Source organism: Abramis brama (genome assembly GCF_963993115.1).
Source record: "Abramis brama genome assembly, chromosome: 4".
In the NCBI taxonomy this organism is placed as follows: Eukaryota; Metazoa; Chordata; class Actinopteri; order Cypriniformes; family Leuciscidae; genus Abramis; species Abramis brama.
The window spans coordinates 43,844,991-43,862,448 of record NC_139966.1 but is presented as its reverse complement, the minus strand read 5'-3'; the positions used below and the strand labels follow the sequence as shown (position 1 = coordinate 43,862,448).

General features: G+C 37.0%; 2 protein-coding genes across 10 annotated transcripts in view; both read right to left on the bottom strand.

Annotated features, from left to right (window-relative positions):
• Positions 1–74: 74 nt before the first annotated feature.
• On the bottom strand, positions 75–8,073 carry chpt1 (choline phosphotransferase 1). Its single transcript, XM_084111686.1, has 8 exons — positions 7,637–8,073; positions 4,511–4,658; positions 4,105–4,246; positions 3,918–4,002; positions 2,435–2,566; positions 2,070–2,228; positions 1,846–1,971; positions 75–1,450 (listed from the first exon to the last, which is right to left on the bottom strand). Exons 1-8 carry the CDS (start codon positions 7,868–7,870, stop codon positions 1,334–1,336), a joined length of 1,143 nt encoding a protein of 380 aa, XP_083967812.1. The 5' UTR covers positions 7,871–8,073; the 3' UTR covers positions 75–1,333.
• A 1,183-nt stretch (positions 8,074–9,256) lies between these two features.
• Positions 9,257–17,458, bottom strand: part of mybpc1 (myosin binding protein C1) — a 35,965-nt gene continuing 27,763 nt past the window's right edge. For 5 of the 9 annotated variants that reach the window (XM_084111770.1, XM_084111771.1, XM_084111772.1 and 2 more), the window contains 5 exons: positions 17,207–17,346; positions 16,832–16,991; positions 14,141–14,391; positions 13,584–13,770; positions 9,257–9,952 (listed from right to left, as the gene is read on the bottom strand). In XM_084111770.1, the coding sequence (XP_083967896.1) occupies positions 9,834–9,952; positions 13,584–13,770; positions 14,141–14,391; positions 16,832–16,991; positions 17,207–17,346 (857 nt within the window). In that variant the 3' untranslated portion in view covers positions 9,257–9,833. Of the gene's footprint in view, positions 9,953–12,005; positions 12,046–13,583; positions 13,771–14,140; positions 14,392–16,831; positions 16,992–17,206; positions 17,347–17,458 lie in introns of all 9 variants that reach the window. The other 4 variants (XM_084111775.1, XM_084111778.1, XM_084111773.1 and 1 more) reach the window with 2 other exon arrangements.

Sequence of the window (17,458 nt, the reverse complement as noted above, 5' to 3'; positions counted from 1 at the left end):
AGTTGCACCTTAAGTCACATTTTTATGTGTCACTGCTTCTTGCTTTCAGAACGAGGAAATGACTTTAGACGGTGTTCTATTCAAATCACACAAAATTTATTGTTTTTATTAGCCCTTTGGGAGGAGATGATTCTAAGCAGGCAGAGATATAGTGCATCATAAAACGGGCACAGAGGATCAACACCCCCCCAAAATCCCTCTAAACCCCCTCCAAAAAATCCTTGTCCCTGTTTTCAACACACAGCCACAATCCTTGACAATTAAGTTCTTTCAATTATTATTTTTGTTTTAAACAGGCTTGACTTAATTTCACACTAAATTCAGTGAGATTATTAAAATAAATACATACACTGTAATCACTGGACAATCACAAAAAGTTTACTTTTACTTCTTAAAGCTACAATGGCTGTTTGGGCAAAGTTTATTTCTGGATCTTATTTTTTTTTTAATGCAAAGTCTCGCAAGATCTACAAATAGCTGCTTATCTAATGACGGTAAAAATCCTAAACGGTAAAAAGGTTCTGTGATGTAAACCATTGGCAGTTTGTCGACTATATGAGGTCTTAAATACAATAACGAAATTTGTACTTTACCAAGATCAGAGGTATAAAATGTGTCTAAATGAAATTACGGATATTATATGATGTAGAAAACGGGCTTAGTTTAAAAAAGACGCAGAAGATTTTTAACTGATTGCCCAAACTGCAGTTGTAGCTTCCCTTTTTTTGTTTAAAATTGACAAACATGATCAAACCCAAAAAACAAAGTGCAAATCTATTCTGATGAATACTACAGTGAGACAAAAATGTTTCCCCCCATTCGTTATTTTTCGATAATTGTTTTTTCTCATCTTAATCTTTGACCAAATGATTTGGATTAGAAATATTTAGGCCATGTAAACTTTTTGGCCAATTCATCTTTAGCGAATGATTATTTGATTTCCCAACAATTTCCAATGTATCCTTTGAAATAATAATAATCTATAGTTCGTTCCAGCACAGAATGAACCATTTCAAGGCAACAGAAAACTTGAACTTGGCTAAGTGACGCTCTGGCCTTGAGGCCATGTTTTGTACATTTCGTTGTGTCTAAACTTTTTCTTTTGATCCAGTGAGTTATTCTAGTGTACATTAGTGTGGAAAAACAACACGAGCTGTTCTTACTCAAGATGGTCTGGTCAAACCTGGCAAAACGTTCAGTTCAGTTAGTTTCTGGTGGTCACACTGTCAAGGCCGTTGCGGTTTTGGTTGGTGGGGTTCTCCTGCTCTAGCTTGAGAAGCGGGACGACGTCTTCATTCTTAGATCCCGCTTCCTCCTCCCGCCGGGCAAATTGTCAGTCTCTGTGGGTGTGGCCCTGTGGGGTGATGCTGAAAACCCGGATTCGTAGGTGGGAGGCGATTTGCAGGCATAGGCTCATGCAGTAACGCACCAAATCCACCAGGGACAGCACCTAAACAACGGTGATTGAGATAAGACAGGCTTGTTTAGTTTTGACTCCAATGCTATTTGATATGGAAGCTTGTTTCTGCTACGGAATAAAAAAAATAAGTCTGACTTTCTCATAATTGTGAGACATAAACTTGCAATTGCGAGTTGTGAAGTTTGAATTCTGCAAAAAAAGCAAAAAATGACATTTGTGAGTTTATATCTGAAAATGCAGAGAAAAAAGTCAGAATAAAAAAAATTCCTATTTTTTTATTCTGTGGCAGAAAAAAAACTTCCATAATTTGCTCATAAAATACATTGGTCAGAAACCATAAAGCTTTATAGTATGTTCGAAAACACTGAAGCAGTTAAATTGAATTGCTACACTGAAGGTTCGACCCGCTAATGGTTCCGGCTCACCATGGCGATCCAAAGTACGATGTGTTCATCAATAAAGCTGTTGAAATACTGATTTAGGAAGAGGAGTCCAGGACCAATGAAGGCTGTGTCCTGAAGATGAAGCTCACTCTTGGTCATGTGGGCCACCTGTAGAGCAAATCATACCTGAAAACACCTAGTTTTGGATAACTGTTTAAGAACAGGATGAAGCTCATGTAGGCACCAGCTACATGAGAAACACTCACCACCAGCTTATTTGAGATCTTGGCGATCACCATGCCAAATGTAAGGATATAAAGGCAAGGGTGGTGCTCAAAAAGCTGACTGGAGGACTTTTTAAAGATGATGAAGGCCAGAGTGAGGATGAGACCGATGTGTAGACCAGGAGACAACACACTGGTGTCCTGAGGAAGACGTGCACTGTTAAAGTTACCCTATTATTTAACAAACACCACTTTTCTTTACTTTGCATTATGTAAAACCTTGAAAATGAGTTATCATTATAAATAATTATCTGTATAAAAAACAGGACCGCAATAGGAACCAATGCTTTTAAAGAACAAAAACAACAAAGACTTCAATGACCCATGCACTGCTGGAGTGCACTTACTGCAACGGTTGAGCCGTTCTTGCCCACGCCACCATTCAGGATGATGTAGAAGTAGTTATAGGTTGAATACAGGAACCCGCCGATGATGCCGAGAATTGGAAAGGTTTGCAAATTCACACCAAGAACAGGCAACTGGGTGAAACATATGAGAATATACATAATATGAGAATAGCTGTTAGTTCGTGAGTCATGTGAGCAGGGATGCTGGGAAGGGTGAAGCTGAAGCTCTGAGTATGCTTTAGAATAGGGAGGTTCGAAAAGACTGATGTGCGTGTTGAAATCATCTGCTGGTTTCTGCTTTTTTTTGTGCAAAATAATGTCTATGGGTGACTGGTAGCCATGGAAGCAGTTTTTACCTACATTTACCTTTTCACAGTCTGTCTTCAGACAGGAGGCAGAGAGCAAAAGACAGAAGGTCTACTTTAAGAACACACTCAGAAAGGGGGCTCTGTCATGATTCACAGTTTTGGAGGGTTTGAATTTTTGTTTTTTTGTAAATTATCTATAAAATTTAATACATTATAGTCTGAACACTTTTAAAAGATTTATATGAAACCACGTGAACACTGGAAGCACCCAACTGCATGTCACACTGCAACTGAGGTTATATTAAATTATAATAAATTATATTTACTTATGTATTATTATATTAGCATTGTGCATAATGTTAATAAAAACTATTAATAAATAGACATGATAAATTACATTATATTATAATTACCTAAATGTATTATTTTTATTATTATAATAGTATTGAGAATAAACATGTAAACCAATACTACTAATAAAAAGATGCAATTTTAGATGGATCTTTTTATTATTGGGAATAAACAATTAAATAAATAAAATATTTATATTATTATATTTAAATACATTTAGGTAGATATAATATAAATATCTATATAAATATTATATAAATATGAGCTTTTATTTATTTACATGTTTATTCACAATACTAACATTATAATAATATCAATAATTAATATAATTGATAGATTTATATTATATTACCTAGATTTTATATATTATTATTATGTTAGTTTTGAATAATTAAAAAGTATTAATAAATTCATGCATGTGAATTCATGCATGAGGAAAAATAATTTATATATTGATCTATATAGTGTATTGATGATTGTATTGGCACAGACCTAGTATGCATATGGTTTGCTAAACTTTTTAATTGATTGATTTTAAATTAGTAGGCCAGAAACATAAGCTGACTTTGATGTAATATATATCAAATAAACTAGCAGTCAATTCTCACAAAATGATACTTGTAAGTAAAATCGTATTATTTCAGACTTATGGGGAAAATAAGTAACTCTGCAAGGCATAGACATCTGTTTTTCATTTGAAATGGACTTTTCTAGTGTAGACTGTTTCAGTAATTATAATGGGAGTGAATTTATCAATATTATGAGAAAGACACACAGAAGGTCTGTCTGTTAGAGAACTCTGTTAAAGAAGGTGAATGACGTACCCTAGTCTCCCAAAGACTCACTCCTCCGAATGCTGTCATGATGTACATGATCACAATAGCAATCTGGACCTCTGTCACATCAACCCTGCAGAAACCGTTCAACAATAAAACACAGTTAAAAAAAACAAAAAAAACACAGACAGGTTCAATGAATTCAGTCGAATAAGCCTTGAACAGCTGCACTCACAATCCGAAGCGGAGTGTTCCAGACACGTACGTCTGCCAGTGCGCGCAGAAAAACATGAACATGCCCACAAAGCCACAAAAAAACATCCAGTTAGGGTGAGCGCCGATCCCACAGGATATACACGTTCCCACAGCAACAAACACTAAGAGAGCAATCCAATTAGAATGCTGTTAATATGTACAGATGTAAATACACAACAAACAGCATACATCTACTGCTAATCAATGAAAGTATTAACCAATATCCAATATTATTATTGTAAACAATAATTTCCCCTCCCCTCCCCCTCCGCTCGTTCAAAGCACTAACTGTAATTATAACAATAGTAATGCTGATGGTTGCCTGAGAAAGCACTACTAAATATTACTCATAACTAAAGTACGAAAGGTTGTCTGGCTGGTTATACCTGTTGAAACTGCGTCACAGCCATGGTCAAAGAGCTCACCAAGAGCTGAGCTGCTATTGGTCCGTCTGGCCTGCTTTCCATCAATGGCATCCAGTGATTGGTAGATGAAGAGACCTAAGGCGCTGAGAATAAAGGCCCAACCTGGAGCCTAAAAACGGTAGATATGAAGGAACAAAATAAAGGCCAGGCCAAACATTAACTGAACAAATTAGCATTTTGAAGACCTGGTTCTTCTTGTTTGACTCAATTAACGCCAATGAGGCATGATCATTTTTCCAAATGACATTGAATGTTCATTTATCTGCAGTTTCTTACATTCAACCACTCAAGCTTGCAGATCTCTTATGCCAAGAGAGAAAACAACCCCTCAAACTAATCTTTGACCTCGCTCTACCTGATATGGATGGTTTGTATTATTTTATGCAAGACTGAAAATAAAACTTATCAAGGTTAGCAAACATGGACACACAAGAGTTTTTTTTTTTTTAATCTTCTTTCCTTTAACACAGTTATCTCCACTATTTTGCCATAATTTCATTTGCCAAGAAGCGAATTGGGAAAGAAGCACTTCAGCCATATATATTATTCTAACTAAGCAGAGTGAGAATAATCAAATAATATGAAGGAAAGAATCTGTACAGATGTGAAATGATTTAAATCCTTAAAGTAGACGGGCGTAATTGTCTGCCCTAGATTGTTTGCTTTAATGCTCTGTTTCATGCTTATCTAGGAATAATTTTCCCTATTATTCATTCATACCTCTAAAACATTAAGTTTAGATTGGAAATATAAGATTTAGTATAGTGTAATGGAGTAACAGGTGTAATAATCAGAGATAAAGGTTGAAAAAAATACCATATAAAGACCACGAGTAACCAATATGACATTGTGGAGTGCTTTGAAAAGACCCATAAACATGGATAATGCGAAATGAGAAGACTATGTACAAGTCGTTTAAATCAAGGGTTGTGTGTGTGTAAGTGTAAGTGTAATAGTCGGATATGGGCAAAGGTCCATGTGGCCTACAGGGTCGATTTCCCAGAGAGCCTACATGCAGGCCATCTGGTTTCACTGCACATTCACAAAACAGAATAAATCCCCTGTGTGTTTCAGATCCATCACTTCAGTACTTTTCATTCAAAAATCCCTTGAAGGCCTTTAATGTATTAAATTCTCCCTGTTAAGTCTGGGACTTTGGATGTGATTGTTGTTAGGAGAACAGGACACACAATGAATACATGAATAATGACATACAGTACAGTATAATTTATATTATATCAATTCTGATACTAGACAAAGATACTGATAATTTACATTATACTATAGTAATTGGAGATGATGCACTGTACGTGGTTGTCAGATTAAAATAGTGATATGTGTATTATCTGACATGCCTTTTGGTGTTAAGCAACACTTACAATACTGTTCAAGCGTTTGGGGCTGGTATGATTATTTATGTTTTAGAAAGAAGTCTCATATGCTGACCAAGTCTGCAATTATTTGGTCAAAAATAGAGTGAAATTTTCAATTTGAGTATATTTTAAATATAGTTTAGGCCTGTTTCTGATGGAAACCCTGGATTTTCAGCATCATTACTCAGATGATCTTTCAGTAATCATTTTAATATATGCAGATTTGGTGCTCAGAAAACTTTTCTTAACATTATCCGTGTTAAAAATGGTTGCGTTGCTTAATATTTTTTGTGGAAAAACCAAGATACCTTTTTTTTCAGGATTCTTTGATTTTAAAAAAAGTTCAAAAGAACAGCGTTTATTTTAAATATATATATATATATATATATATATATATATATATATATATATATACACACAGTACTGTGCAAAAGTCTTAGGCATGTTAATATTAATATTAATATTAATAATAATAATATTTTGTCCAGGTACACTTGCGCATAGTTTTTCAGGTAGCTTTGCAGGAAGGCTTCTTCAAGCATCTTGGAGACGTTCCCGCAGTTCTTCTGGATTTAGTCTGTCTCAGTTTTTTCTGTTTCTTCATGGGTATTAACATGCCTAAGAATTTTGCACAGTACTGTATATATATATATATATATATATATATATATATATATATATATACACACACACACACACACACACACACACACTACCATTCAAAAGAGCAGCATTTATCTGAAATAGAAAGCTTCTGAACTTTCTATTCATCAAAGAATCCTGAAAAAAAAACATTTTTCAACATTGTGAACATATATAGTGAATATCATCACAGTTGTGGCTTGGCCTTGTGCTAATATTCAATACAGCAGCTCTTGCTCATGCAATATTGTTTAATTATAATATATGATTATGACATTAATTATATTCCTACTTTGGGCGACCTGACCAATGAGTTTGTCTCCGGGTCAAAGTTCACTCCCTTTATCTATGTTCTATCCTGGCAACAGGTGGGTTAAAGTTGTGCATTCAGCAGCAATCTCCAAAACTGTATAGCAATAAACGGAGGAATCTGGACTTTGCCAGTGGACTATAGTCTATGATTCTGGAAATATGGCACAGGGTACTGTGACATGTGGTCACAGTGCAGCCTGGAATCAGATAGAGAGGGTCAACAGCTAAAATAACAAACAATGATCTGCATGGCCTTCACAGTCAATAAATCTGATAAAGCTGCTTACAATGCCTTCCACAAGCACGCAACACTTTATTTTAAGGTAGTAACATGTTGCATGTACTTACTATAGTAGTAATAACAGTGAATTATAGATAGTTACAAGTAACTAACCTTAAACCAAACCCTAATCTCACACCTATAGCAAGTACATGTAGTTAACTAATATTACTCCGTACTTATTTGTGTAACAAAACACTGTAACAACGTCAACTTAAAATAAAGTGTAACCCAGTTTCATAATACATCAGTTAACGTGAATCGATAACCCAGTGTGCTACTAGAGACAGTGGCCAAAAAATGCACAAACACGAAGCGTTATTTGTGTATTTATAGTCTCCGTTCAGCACCACCGAAAGCAATGCGATCCTAAAATGTGTGTTTATTTTTAAAACTGACGTGGCCAGCCAGGGCATTTAAATAGAACGAAACACGTAACGCTGTCACTCAAAGTTTCGCTCGCGCCTGAACTGAACTCACCTCCTCCGTGGCCGTGGGGCTGTAATACACGAGAATGACCGTCGTTAAGATGTTAATGAGGAGTCCAATGATGGTCAGCGTGTTCGGCGCGACCCATATCGGGATCTGCTGGACCAACCAGTTCCAGTATATCTGGCAGGGCGGCTCGAAGAGAGAGCGTCCGGCCGCGCTGTACTTGTGTTCCTCCAGTCGCTTGAGCTGGACCGCAGACAGCGGCTCCGGACACGCGCACATTATGATCGCTCTTTTGGCAGGGTCAATGCAATGTTTTGGTCCTAATCCCCAGGTGACCACATAGAAGACGACATTAGCTTGCGGTGGTTACGTGTGGAGAGTCATTTTTGATGAGCGGAACCGACAGGCTCCTCCGTTCCTAATAGTTGAGAGCAGATAAACATAGAGGTGCAGGAAACTGCGGTCCGGAAGAGGACACACACAGCCGGGAAATTTGAAAGGATGCGGTAATCGCGTCTGACCAACAGGGGCGCAGATGTTGATGTTCGGATTCACATTACTAGGCAGTCTTGTTGTTATTAACCTAATCTATTAAAATCGTTTTCTCTTATTGAAATAAGCTGAAATCAAATATAAATATTAGATGAAAAACTTATTTCGGTTAGTAGCAAAGGCAACATTTCTAATTTTGGCTTAAACACTGATTTCTGGGGGTAAGTATTTCTAGCAGAGTGCAAAGATCTGACCCAAATTAAGGCTTGAGCCCTGCCAAAAGAAATTAAAACAAAAAAAGTTGAAGATGATTTTTGTTTTGTTTTGTTGTAATTTAATTATAGGGGTTTCAATGGAGTAACCACAAAAGTTTGATTACAGTCATGGTGCATGTTTTCACCTGCCGATAAATGCTAACAAAGAGTCACAAATTGTTTTGTTAACAATAGCAACAATACACTGCTTTAGCACTTTTGATTAATTTCGCATCACTATCGGACAGAACAGTAACAGACCATAAATACTGTCCTTATTTATCACTGTGTTATAGATATTTGTTATGTTAAATCTCAAACACATTTTACAAGGTTTTACATGTGCCCCAATGTATGTACATTGTATGCCTTTTTGTCTTATTACTGAAAATTCCAAAAAGATAAAGTGCCCTTTAAATACCCGGATGATGCATTTAATTAACCGGGGTGGGTGGGTGGGGGGGGGAAATGTGGGATGTTGGACATTTCATGCACTAAATACAATTTAGGACCTATTATTTTGAGTTTCTTTTGATTAAACCAATCTCCTTCATTGTATTAACTCAAATGTTTTATTTCAATGAACTCAACCAGGTAACTTACTTTTTTTAAGTTAAACCAACAATATTTTTTTCAGTGAATTTCCTAATGGTTACCTAAAGGTTACAAAAGAAAAGGGATGCATTTTTATTAAAATAATATTTAGAAATGATTTAAACCCAAATATAGATAGAGATGGAGATGCACTATAGATTGATAAATAAAACATATTTTGTGCCCAAAAAACAGTGTTGTCAAATCTAGCAAGACAAACAAACAAGCCCAAAATAAGCTAAAATATGGAGAATGGAGCAAAGCTATATTGCAGAAATTTTTTCAAATAAGAAACTTTCTGAAATAAGAAAGAAACAGAAAAAAATTCATATAGAGACATTTATTCAACTTTCATGCTAAAATGAACATTGGCATGTACTATCAAGCAACCTTCGACAAACCTGTCTCCCTGACACTGACTTATCTGTCTGATCTGCCAGTTGCACAGTATTGGCATTGCTAATCTAAGTGGATTTCAGTGGATTCATTAGAGAATGATGGAAAGGGGTTGAAAAACTCAGGGGTAAAGTCAAACAGGCAGAAAAAGAAAGGAAAAGAAAGACAGAAACGGCAAAACCCAGACTTTGGACCACCCTCGTCTACTAAACCCCAGAAAAACGTAAATTAACTGCATCATCATTCTGTATCTGTAACTGACTGCTCAATGTCTTTCACAATAAAATGGTGGTATATTTTGAAGCTACAATCCAGTTTACTAAAGGCATGCATCTGAGTTTCAGTGGCAATTCTTAAAACACAGCTTTACATCATTTCACAGTGACAGGCGCAGACTTTCTAACTATAGATCCATGTCTGAACAAAGCATACCATGCCAAAGACACATATGCCATTATTTGTAGTAGTGACAGGGATTTCTGGGTAATCATTGGGTGAATCAGCCTTCAGTTGGATCCCTTCTTCTCTGACTCGGACTTCTCTGAGGTCTTAGACTCGTTCATGTACTTATCAATGAGGTGTAAGGGAACGCCTCGCTTCATCAGCTCAAAGAACGTAAAACCTCCTGAAAGAGGGGAAGGATAGACAGAGTCAGAGAGATGACACTGAAAACTATGAAACTACGAAATACATATGTGTTCTTCACAACATACAGTGGCCATAAGACATACTTTAAAATGTCTGAAAGTCTTTGTATTATATAAAATATCAAACCTAGTGCCATTTATTTTAAAGAAAGACAGCCCACACACACTTCTTAAGCAGAATGTTTCATAAAAAGAAGTTCGTAAGGTTTCAAATGATAAAACAATAGATGAATTGTTCAAAATGTAGACGGTTGTTTACCAAGACACCTGTGTGAACTTGAGAACTGATTCAAAACATCCGGCATTATATTGATACAGAAAAAAAGTATTACAAGCCTGAACATCATATGTTTGCAGACACACTTTTACTTATTACAAAAATATATACTTCAGCATGACCCTAATGCATTGACATTCAGCCATTTTTAAGTGTGACTTAAGTGTCCAAAAACCTTTTGGGGGCCACTGTATACAGAGAGAAGAGGTAGAGACAGACAAGAAGAAAAGAAAGACAGAAGACACAGGACAGGAATTTGTCAGTGTTTGGCAGGTGAAGCAAAAATGTTGAGGCAGTGAGTACAATCAAATCTCTGCAAGCTTTTGCAGCTATTCAGGCGCTCATAACACATTTCATCATTGCATGTCTTATCTTTGCTTGCTGTAGCATGTTGAGCTGCATGAGCAGTTGGTTGAATGTGCTTTAAATTAAGCTGCATATGCATCATTATAAATATACAAAGCATACATGTCGGTTCACAGTGAAAGCATCTGCAGAAATAATACATCAGAATCGAGTTTTGCTTCTGACCGCTTGGTCTCAAGCGAAAAAGGGGTAACATCCCATTTGTGGCAATTCATGTGTCGAAAATTACTAAGATTTTACTTTAGCAAGTTTACACTATGGTTTCATGTAATGAGTAAAGTATCTGTTACTTGTTACATTTATTTTGTCAAGTAATTAATACACATTACTTTTTTATTTAATAATGTACATTTGAAATCCCTTCTCTTAGGCTCGTTGGGAGAAATAGGGATACAAGGTGCACATGTATTGTGGGAGTTGTGTGAGCATGATGGATATTGGTCTAAGGAGTGTGTCATGCTTCATTGACGTACAGAGCGCAAAAAAAATTTCCCACCTAAACCAACATTTAGGGTTTTAAAACTTATATAGTGCTGGTATTGGTAAATATGCCACTTTAAAAGTCTTTTTGTGGTATAAACTATGTGTCATTGCATGCAAACTATGTTGGGTGGACGAACACTTAAAGTAGAACATCCTATTTCCAGTATAAAAAATGCCTGCAAGCCAAGCATAGTGCTTTCATTCTGGAGGAGAAAGAGTCTCAGTTAGATGCTGTTGAGAAAAAAGTAATTTATAAAATAATTCATAATTATTTTTTATAATGATTAGCACCAAATTGTAACTTTTAAAAGTAACATTCCTCAACACTGGTTGACTGTCAAAAGCATGCAAGGTATAAATTCTGTATGGAACAGAGCAGTTTTCCTGGTCACCACGATTCCACTAAGACATGTTCCTGGATCAACATAATTTGTTGATCCTGGAACAACATTCCTGTCCAAAAATGTAGTCCTCATCCTGTCCCTACCCCTAAACCTAACCCTACACATAAGTTATCCCTTAAATCAGAGGGAAACAATGGGTGAATAACAATGATGTAGAAGCACCTAACCCTGGTTGTAAGCCTACACTTGACATTAACAGTAAACTTGTTCCTCAAATCTGATTGGTTGATTGGAATGTTGTCCCAGGATCAACAAAGATGTTGATCCAGGAACATATTGCGCTTGGTGAAACTGCATTCACCCAGTTGTCCTATAGAACCTTAAACTGGTTCTTGGAGTTCTTGTAGAATCCTGTTAAACATTCTTGATTCAGGAATATAATTCTCAAATTCTAGAGCATTACACACCAGCAAAGAGCATACGCAGAATTATTGGCAAGCAAGGGATGCAGAATGAATGAAAAAATAAGCTTCATATGCCCGAAACCATATGAAAGCTTACCTTGAATGAGAACAACACAGTAACTATTCCTGAGTGATGACTGGGGGAGAAAAGAAAATACGGATTAAACCCAAAGTTTACGTGAAGGAGTTATATGTGCCTCAGGGTCCATCGCTGACTTAGTCATTACAGATTTAACATGAAGGAGTTAAAGGACATACCAAAGTCTACTAAGAGGGAAACACAGCAATATGGCAATGTATGACAGAGTATGAAAACATGTCAGCAGCACATGATATAGGCCCTAATATGCAAATATTGGTGTGTTTTCCGATTTTTTTTTATCAGGTCTAGGATTTTTCACAGACCTGCTAAACAATGTGCAATGGGTGTGACCATGTGAATCTGCTTTCTACAATCTGTTGCATTATGGGATGTGTGGTCCAGTGGCAGTGGTGAGATGAAATTGATTTTGAATTGGCTGCATGCTGTTGCAAATTCAATGGATTTTGCAAATACAAAATACTTAAATGGTCATATGGACCATAAATGGATCATGTAAGAGAGCAATATTATCATATTGTTCCAACACTGTACTTACCCTTGAAATCCACAGAAGAGATTGAGACATTGTTCATAAATGGAATTGTAACAATGGTGGACCAAAGTGCTGCAATCTTGTGCACATTAATTGGTTGGTTAGGTGTAAAAACAGTGTTTAAGTTGGAAATGAAGCTATAAGCTCTTGAATGTAAATGAACCCTGAATCCTTATTCAGTGTTTTGTTTAAGCTCTGTTGGTTACCTCATTGAAAACGACTGAGTTTTGAAACCACTTACAGTATAGAGTCAAACAGCGTTCTACCCAACAGTAAAGGCCCCGATATACTTCGTATCGTTCTTCACTTGGGGATCTATAAAAAGAAGTTTGAAATATCTTTGTAGTGATATTCTGTTAGTGAACGCTGTAACGTCATCTAGATGACTATATAAAAACGTGCTGCGTACCTTCCTCTCAATAACAAAATAAACGCACAACAAAAATGAAACCGGTGAGAAAACAGCAGTTAAAGCATCTGATCATAGAGCTCTGCAATTCGCCACTCCAATCGTCACGTCATGCTTATTTATAAACCACTTAATACAATGTATTGCCTTAAAGTAAGCAGCTTTACAGTATTAAACCATAAAAGCAGCTCTCCAGTGTGTTCATGTTTTACTCGCCTACGTCTGAGCTCGACGGTCTGAACGGAAGAAATGAACTGGAGAAGATTTCCATGTCAAAGAAGGCGGAGCCCCAGAGCCACACCTACCAATGTATTATGTAATCGCCACAGACCAATGGTACGATTGAAGGTGTTTACCAGCCAGAGTGAACTTCTCTCGAAAGTTCACTTTGGCAAGCTGTTTTGAACACCTGAAACAAACTCCAAACAAAGTTAATTTTTTTGACCAGTTCGTTCTTCAATTTCGCTTGAAGTATATCAGGGCCATCCCTATAACATCCCTCTTCAATAAAAACCAAGTGTAATATTCCCTATTGAATCACTTCATGACTATATTAGCCATGTATCCCCTTAAAAGAGCGTTCTTAATAAGCTATATCCATATTGATGATCAAATTAACGCACAGACTAACCTTTGACCTCTAGTTTGCAGTCCACCTGACCCTCTCCAAGGTCATTGACAGCCTTGCAGGTGTAAACACCTCCATCAAACGGGCTGGGCTTTCGGATCTCAAGCGTACACACACCCTGGTTGCTGAACATGCGGTAACGTGGGTCGTCTATGATGGGAATCTTGTTTTTCATCCAGATCACCTTAGGCTGAGAGCAGTTACGGAGTATAGTATGAATACACAGGAAACAACAGATAACAGCACTAGTGAAGAGGAACCAAAGCAGTATCAATCCATCAAACTCACAGTGTCACATGGATATTAATGGTTTTATTCAGTAATATAATCACATAGTAAGTGATATCAGGTGTAAACGGGGCCTTTATGTCTTCTGATCTAAATTAAAGTGTGCATGAATAACGGTTGAAAATGGACTTGCCTGTCTGAAACAAATAATATGGCAAAAGCACATTTTTTTAAAGGGACATTTTTTCACAGTCATCTCAATGGCAAAAAAGTATCCCAGATGATCTGAATTTCCCATACCTTTCTTGTAGAGTGTCCTGCTAGTCACTTACCCTAGGGTTGGCACGCACACTGCAGTTCAGGGTGGCGTTGTACCCAGCTATGGCGAAGGTGTTGATAAGCGGCTGAGTGAAAGTGGGCGGCTCGGTGAAGTCGCGGTCATTATACTCTGGGTTCTTCAGTTGCATGCCTGATTGAGAGTGAGAGGAAGAGGAAGAGGAGGAGGAGGAGGAGGAGTGAGAGGGGAAGGGAGAGTGGGACTTTGCATGATATAACCCGAGAGCTGTATCATGGGGGAATTTCCCTTATGTGATGAGGAAGAGACAACATTATCATCAGCATCGGCAAAGGCGTGACACACACAGTCTGTTAAAGATTAAATCTGCACTTGGGAACATACATGGTTACTGTCACCACAGTAATTTGTGGCTAGTAAACAAATCTTTGTGTTTGTAGTGTATAGTGATGCGTATCAGGGAGAATCATCAAATTGTGAAGCTACTATAAAGTGCAGAACATACCTTTAACATTCCAGGAAAGCCTTTAAATTTCCTTTGAGTCAAAACTCAGATTTTACACCAGGAGTGTGCAATCCTGCTCAAAAACCAAACCTTGATTAACAGGTTCAGGTAGTTCATGTGCTAAACTCTGCAGGCAAGTGTCCCAATTTGCATATTTTCCATTATAACACAACCTAAGTTTAGGATTAGTGCATCCTAAGCAGTGTTATTTTCATCATTAGTTTTAGTTTTTCTTTCTTTCAATTTTATTGGAGGGGGAGGGGGAGGGGATACATGCTCTACAGTAATTTGAAAGTGATTGCAGTACCAGTTTTGGCCACAATCTTACATATGGCTCCTTTAACAATAATAACACTGGTCCCAAATCCTAGTATGTTTAAAACAGTATGGAGGAAGGACCCGGATGGTCTAATATTTTTGTTGGATTCTGAAGTGTGAATATGTGTTTAGTTTTTGCTTGACATTTGAGTTATACTAAAATGTGAGAATTAATTAAAGTGACGGTTAAGGCTGTGAATTTAGCTAATTCTAATGCTTTCATACAAATAGTATGCAGTAAGAGGGCCTGTGATACTGGCACACTGTAAATACTACAATTATGTACTTTCCATCCCCAGCAACATACATACTTTTAATGTATATTATACGTATTCAAACTGGGACACATCCTTCATCTCCAAGAGCAGGATTGAGCAACCCTCCTTTACACCATGTTCAGGGACATGCATTTCAATTAAAATCCTGACTAAATATATACAGACCAAGCAGGACGTTGGTTAGTAAATTAGTGTTAATTAGGACAGCCCTCGGGTGCCAACGCTGTAAAATTAATATATATTAAAAAAAACACAAATCCACATCAGCCAGGCCTAAATTACCACTAAAAAGCAAATTTGTTAGGCTTAAGAATTTTAATTAAAACTGCTGCAAGCGATTGCATAAACTGCAATCAAGGTTTACTTTACTTTACTTTACTATTTTTTTAAACACTTCCCCTAGTAGTCCCACCCCAAATTAACGCCATTGGTTGAGGTTGGCTGAGAGCAAGTTTTTAAATTGGCGAAAATGCACAGATTCTGTTTTGCCGTTTACATGTCTATCATAGCTTAAAGATGCCATATTTTGCCCCTTTTCAAAGTATTGATTTTGTTTTTGGGGTCTACTAGAATGTTTTCATGCTTGAATGTTGAAAACACATTATTTTTCACATATTTACATTGTTGCAGCACCTCTCCTCCCAGTCTGTCAGTAACACTGTCTGGTTCCTGTCTCTATTAATCCCCTCTTTCCGAAAAGCGCAATGTGCTCTGATTGGTCGGCTGGATCAGTGTGTTGTGATTGGTCAACCGTTTTGAGCGTGTTTTGGAAATGTCACACCTCTTACCCCACGCCCATTACTAACCAGGCCTCGTACCCTTTTTTTGTAGGCTGTATGCTTTAGGCGGGAATTATTTAAATGGGGAATATTGTGCCTGACGAAAACTGAAGACAACAACTGAGACGTTTCAGGGAGTTTGGAAATAACGCTGCCTTCACGTGCTATCGGAAATTTCCTACTTACCACAAGTTATGATTATGACCTCATCGCATTCAAGTGCTTTGTTGTCGGAATTAACAGGAATCATGGAGGCAATCACACCAGGCTGATTCTTATTAAATCTTATTAGACCAAAATTATATTTAGATTCCCATTCATTGGCAACCATATAAACATTAACAGCGTTATCTATCTAGTCAATTCTGGAATTTCAGTCAAATACAGGCTATTTTCGCAGTGTTTAAAAGATACAATTGGCTTTTAATGTCAGTCACAACAGCAATCGTTCTCCCCTCCGCCATGTTTAAAGTTTATGGCCCATCCAGCTCAGGAACTTATCAAAATTATCCCAGAGCTTCCCAGTGGAAAATACAACTTGAGCGGCGATCACGTCCAATTTTTAAGTAGGAAACTTGTATTTATGAGAAATCCGATGCACATGAAGGCAGCATAACTCCATTTGTAGTGGACTTTATGCTTTGTAACTTTGCAGACCTTTTTTCATGCTCAAAAATGTAAAGAAAGTTGAAAATGTAAAAAAGTATAATAGGTCTTTAATTCTTAGGACATCCGAACATTATATAAATTGCATTCAGTTAAAAAAATCACTTGCTGCAGATTTGAAAAGGATTTACACAAGCAGTTAATTTACAAATGGGTAGGAGTAGAGCAGAGCAGAGCCTTACCTTCCTTCACGATGAGAGCACTGTTTTTAGTGGCAGTAGCACTTTCACTTAAGCCCACCATGTTCTCAGAGTAGATTCTGAAGAAATACTCGTTACCCACCACCAGATCTGAGATTGTGATGCAGGTACGATGGTAGTGCTCTACACATGTGTACCACTCCTGTGCCACACACACACATATGCTGGTCAGTCTTTTTGCCCTCTACACTTAAAATATTACACATATATTATTTTAAAACAAAAAAGTGAATGTACAATATATGTGTATATAACCCATATAAATAAAGAATAACATTTTACTTTATGTTTGAAATTTGTGTTAAATATTAGTATCATAGAAGTACAGTGAAAAGACAACCAAAGTTTTATTCAGACCATTGTCTTTTTATCAGCTTTCTGAATGGTGTAGCCTGTTATGGGTGCATTGCCGCTGTCCTTGGGTGGGCTCCAGTCCAGTGCTACATTATTCCCCCAGACCTCTTCGATCTTCACAGCCTGTGGTGGGCCTGGAAGATCTGGGACAGACAGCAAAAGAAAACGTAACCTTTAATGTAAAAATTACAACCCACGCAATGCCACTGAAAACCAAAGTGGCGCATTTCAGAGAAAAAAAGATACAAATAAAAA

What these genes read in the sequence shown, in the direction of transcription:
- chpt1 (XM_084111686.1), bottom strand. Translation starts at nt 7,870, where the DNA reads ATGTGCGCGTGTCCGGAGCCGCTGTCTGCGGTCCAGCTCAAGCGACTG. An exon ending in CTGTGACGCAGTTTCAACAG is followed by an intron (nt 4,247 to 4,510) that starts GTATAACCAGCC and finishes TTGCTCTCTTAG; the next exon opens with TGTTTGTTGCTGTGGGAACG. An exon ending in TCGTACTTTGGATCGCCATG is followed by an intron (nt 1,451 to 1,845) that starts GTGAGCCGGAAC and finishes ACCGTTGTTTAG; the next exon opens with GTGCTGTCCCTGGTGGATTT.